Source organism: Megalops cyprinoides, chromosome 11, assembly GCF_013368585.1.
Source record: "Megalops cyprinoides isolate fMegCyp1 chromosome 11, fMegCyp1.pri, whole genome shotgun sequence".
In the NCBI taxonomy this organism is placed as follows: Eukaryota; Metazoa; Chordata; class Actinopteri; order Elopiformes; family Megalopidae; genus Megalops; species Megalops cyprinoides.
The window spans coordinates 37,701,645-37,706,803 of NC_050593.1; the positions used below are offsets into that span (position 1 = coordinate 37,701,645).

Below are 5,159 nucleotides of genomic sequence, written 5' to 3' on the forward strand. Positions count from 1 at the left end.
CGTTTCGCCTACATCGCTCCCCAGTGGTGGAACGAACTCCCGGTCTCGCTACGGACAGCTCCTTCACCCCAGTCCTTCAGACGGGGCCTGAAGACGCACCTCTTCAGACTCTACCTGGACTGACCCAGCACACAATTGCTGCCCCCCCCCCCCCCCCCCCCCCCGCCCATCAGTGCTGTAAATTGCTGTGCTTTTTAAAAATTGCTGTGCTTTTTAAATTGTGCTTTTAAATTTTGTCTCTTGTTGCCGCCTTAACCCTGACGCTCATTGTGCCGTTTTGAAGTTGTTGAAGTTTGCCGTTCGAAAGTATATCGTACTAGTTGCCCTTTAGGCTGTAATTGTAAAAATCTGATAGTACTGCGTCCTCAAACAGACCTTGCTCTCAGCTGAGAACTGTCTCATTGTGGAACTGTACACATCCTGTCCCCGTACTGTCGCTGTACCTACTGTATGCACTTTTGTAAGTCGCTTTGGATAAAAGCGTCTGCTAAATAAATAAATGTAAATGTAATAATGTAATGTAATGTGAGGAATACTGTATGTAAAACAGTTTCTTGGAGGCCGTCGTTACTTATGAATCTCTCCAGCAGATGAATAAATTAGTGAAATCAGCAGTCTAATCAGCAGACAGGGTAAATGCAAAGGCCATGAGAACTCCACCGCAACGGCAGGCAGGGAAATGCTTTTGATTCAGATTCAGACACCGGAGCGTTACTGTATGTGTCAGACCGGCTGATTCCCTGCAGGTCCCATCCCCACTCCCTCCCTGAAGGCAGCTCTGGCAGAGCAGCCCCTCTCCTGTGCTGAAGAGGCGAACACGCAGCAGGCCTGCCAGTGGCAGAGCAGCCCCTCTCCTGTGCTGAGGAGGCGAACACGCAGCAGGCCTGCCAGTGAGGAGCTCTCCCTCTGCCTTAACCTGCTGGAAGCCATGAAGCGGCCCTGCATGGTTTGGCTGCCCTTTGCATTTGCTGGTGTTGGAGTTAAACTGTCTCCTGTCAGGAAGTCTCAGCACCAGTCAGAGAGCTGAGAGCAGATGCAGAAACGCTTCAGCTACAGCCATGAAGGACAGCACTCACTTGTGCTTCAGAATATCCAGAGGCTTTTTTTTCACTCAAATCACTTCAAACCTTGAGCGAGATGAGGCCCTCTGAGACACTGCCAGCATGATTACCATCATCATCATCATCATCATCATCATCACTGACTGTCTTTAAAGGGACAATAAAGGGGGTTCTTGCTAACACAGAGAGGTGAGATCAGACCCAGCCTCCTGACGGAAGTGCTGTCCCTCTCTGTGCCCTCTCCAGGATACTGCTGCTGTGGAGCTCCTGCCCTGACCCGCACACAGCGAGACCAGAGGTGCACTGTGTCAGGTGGGGGTCAAGGGTAGGGAGGGTTGACCTTTGACCTTGTAAGTACTCTTTAAGTGAAGTCATGTGTCTCTCATGGATATGTAAATCCAGATTTGTAGGCGGTAACTTTCCTTTCACATGTCTGCGCTTTGCATGCTGCATGGGGTTTGATGATTCCCAGTGAGAGAGAAGCCGTGGGCGGAGGCCGTTTGATGAAACGAGCAGGAGGACTCTCTGACAGAACTGTGGCAACTGTTTTTATGTAATTAACAATGACAGCTCATTAAGAAACAGCTTTTAAAAGGCCAAACAGTGTGCTGATGGGAATGAACTCTTATAATGAGGATCATATAACGATTCTGAAAGTATTCCCTATTGCCAAGAAAAACAAGCAGAGACTCAGTGTGCCAAGCTACTAGAGCTGGGAAAAAGCATCTGAACTTTTCCCCATCACAACATGTACTCATAAATAAGGCCTCTCACAAAATGTAGAAATTACACATGATTACACTAATGAGTCCTCAGTCATACTTGCAGAACTAAATACAATCTGAGCAAAACATTTTGAATGAATGTCGCATTTTCAGTCACTTAATAAAGTGAATTTGTGACGAGTGTATAAGCCTTTTCTTCCTTTACTTGGTTTGTATGTGTGGGGTGGAGAGAAGCACCAGGAACACTAGTGTGATATTAATCACTGATGCAGATCCACACATTACTCCAGTGTGTCAGTGGAGGCAGTAGGAGTGTCCTCCTCAGAAATGAAGTGCATAAAAAAGCCGTTTTTATGTAAACACCACCATGCCTTCTGTATCTGAGTCTTACAGAATGATGTAATCTTCAAAATACACAGAGGAACCAACATATTGCAGTTATTTGTAATACTTTTCTGACAGTCATGTGGTGTTCATTCCAGCCAGTCTGTCTGACCCAGCTGCATTAAGTAAAGTGTTCTCTACAAAGAGATACTTAAACTGCTCGGGAGGAGTAGCTGAGGAGAGCGGTGACTGAGCTGAGCAGAATTCTCAGGCTGAGTAGAAGAGTAGTATCTGAGTTGAGCGTAGTAGAGTAAATCATTGTAGATCATTATACTTGGCTTTAAAGACCTCTATGGTAAAATTACTTTAGAATGAAGCATTAAGCCAAAAGGGTGCCTTATCCCTGAAGACACATTTTCTATCTGTGAATGTTGTTTGTACAGTTTCCATAGTTGAATATCGATTAGATAATTTAGTTTTCCATGGTCTGAAAAGTTTTATTCCTGAGTTCTGGTGGATCTGAGCAGGCTCCGCCTCTCTACTCTCTGAGCACTGATGTGAGCGTTGCCCCCCGGTCACGCCCCGCAGGCCCCGCCTCTCCCAGCCTAACTCTGGGGTGGGTCAGCAGCGCTGGAGCCGACCTGGACGGCCTGCTCTGCTTCCCACACTCAGAGACGGCAGGAACCGCACTGGCTGTGTGGTGCAAGCCTGTGTGTGAGAGAGGAATTTACTCAGTGAAAGCACTCCCAGTTCTTCATGCTACTTGCAGAGGTACAAAATAAAATACCTTTTTGGTGCTGAGGGACAGGTGGGCCTCCGTTTGTTTCCAAACTGCAGGCAAAAGAAGGACGTTCCTGTTATCCATTCGTGTGTCATTGCACCAGTGGATGACAGACATTAGAACCACTGCCTATGAATACCTTAGTGAGGGAAGCCCCACCCGCCTCTGTCTCCTGAACTCAGCGGTGAAGATCGGACATATCTTGGCATCTTGGCTCAGGTGCTCTCTCAGGAGGTCGTATATGAGCGGCCTGTTGCGACATTTCACCAGCAGGAGGCGGTGAGCCTGCCGGTTGAAGGTTAGGTAACCGAGTGCACAAGCACAAGCTATTCGAACCTGAGAGAGAGAATAACCAGAACAGAACTCTCACAAACCAACAAAAGATCCCAAATAGTCCATTTCTTAAACTTGCAAACATTCATGCTAATTTTGAGATGGTGTCAGCAGACTTATTGATGTTAAGAATGAATAAGAGCATTTGCTTCGTAAAATTTACGTAAAGTTACATAATAAAAAACACATTTATATTTTGCCAGAAATAATACAGAATATGTAACATAATTCCTTATTGAAATGTAACATGTAACTGCACAGCCTCAGGTAGGGTATTTATTCCATTGAAAGAGTATTTGATCAGTGTCTCATTGCGGTCTCAGGCACACGCGTGCTCAGTGAGAGTGCTGTTACCTCCTCCTCCTGGGAGAAAAGGTGGCTGCACAGGTGTTCCACTGCTCCCATGGTAACGATGGCTTCAGGAATTCCTGCCCGCGTGTGTGCCAGACTGGCCAGTAACTTAGCTACAGTGCAGAGAAATACGCGCCAGTGAGAAACCCCTGGTGCTCCTCTCATTTTTTAATAACATATCCTCCCGATCTGCCCTACAGAAGACAAATGAGTTTTGTGCCAGATCCATGAGCCATAGCAAGACAACAATAAGCACATGTAAGTTACCACTTTACATACATGCCCTTTTCCGAAGACTGTAACATAAACATGTTACTCGCAGGGTTAGAGCCCTGATCCAGGTGTGAATTACCTGTCAGTTTCACAGTGCTGGGGCAGCTGGACTGCAGCAGTTCCACCAGCGCTGTGACCCCCCTCGCCACCAGGGTCACCTGCTCCGCATCTGTGATGACTCTGGCAAGAACAACAATCTGCAAAAGACCACACCACCCCAGGCCTCACTCGTGTGCTCTTTACCTTGGATTTAGCCGTTGTTTACCAAATTTTGTAAGCTTTGGAGGAAAATGTTTAATTCAATCAGTCAGACATTGACAAACAGCCCCCCCTCCATCCCAAAAAACACGATTCACAGAGAATGGTCCTCTGGTGAAGTGCTTCCTTTTGTTTATTATGCCACCACTTCTATGAAAATGAAGATGAAAAATGCTAAACCCCATCTGCTATTGTGACGGACTAAAATCTATCCTAGTCGAAACCTGAACTACTGTAAATGCCACATTTAAAATGAGCCAACCCACTTTTGTAAGTGCTTGTACACACTTTTTAATGTTGTCACTTTGGGTTTTCATTACCTGAAATGCAGCTTTTGCTCTTTCGGTCTTGTCCTGGGACTGCAGGAAGGGTTCATACGTAACCATGGAGACACCAGCAGTCTGCAGAATGAGGCCCTGTTGAGCTGTGCTGTTATAGGCGAAGAGAGACAGAGCATGCCCTGCCTCCAGCACACACCCCGCCTCCAGGGAGTTCCCCGCCTCCAGGGACAGCACCTGCGGGAGACACAGGAGCGGAAGGATCTGCCACTTTCACAGCAACAATGCACTGAGCGACACAGGGCCAGGGATGTCAGCAAAGCTGTCACTCTCTCCGCCTGGCACTCAGCTGCTTCCTTCAGTTGTGTTGTGTTAGATCTGCTGCTCCATTATGAGTGGAGTGAGTGAGGGGCAGCTGCACCTTGTCTTTCGCTTGCAGGAGCTGCAGGACGTCATCGTAGGTGAAGCGTTCCTGGTGCAGCAGCGCCTCCTGCAGGTCTCTGTTTGCCAGCACCACACACGCCAAGGTCTGCGCTGCCTGCACCTGCCGGCAAACCGCCAGAACACATGAGCAGCCACACGCATTCTGCTGTGCTCTCTACATTAGAGCCTCACAGGAATTTAGTTTATCTTTAAGAGGTTGTTAGTTCACTCAGATAATAAAGTAGAGTTTACCTTGACCTGCAGAGATTCATGGCGCTTCAGTAACTCCACCAGAGTGGGCATGGCTTTCTCCTCTGCAATGACCCTCTGACTGTTTGAGTTGCTGGTGTGA

General features: G+C 47.5%; 1 protein-coding gene across 1 annotated transcript in view; it reads right to left on the reverse strand.

The window, feature by feature from the left end:
• Positions 1-1,256: 1,256 nt before the first annotated feature.
• Positions 1,257-5,159, reverse strand: part of ankar (ankyrin and armadillo repeat containing) — a 12,272-nt gene continuing 8,369 nt past the window's right edge. Inside the window, exons 15-22 of the mRNA XM_036540027.1 lie at positions 5,060-5,159; positions 4,806-4,928; positions 4,427-4,588; positions 3,928-4,045; positions 3,579-3,688; positions 3,031-3,227; positions 2,898-2,941; positions 1,257-1,333 (exon numbers count right to left, since the gene is read on the reverse strand). The exon at positions 5,060-5,159 is cut by the window's right edge and continues 7 nt beyond it. Of these exons, the coding sequence (XP_036395920.1) occupies positions 1,257-1,333; positions 2,898-2,941; positions 3,031-3,227; positions 3,579-3,688; positions 3,928-4,045; positions 4,427-4,588; positions 4,806-4,928; positions 5,060-5,159 (931 nt within the window). The remainder of the gene's footprint in view (positions 1,334-2,897; positions 2,942-3,030; positions 3,228-3,578; positions 3,689-3,927; positions 4,046-4,426; positions 4,589-4,805; positions 4,929-5,059) is intronic.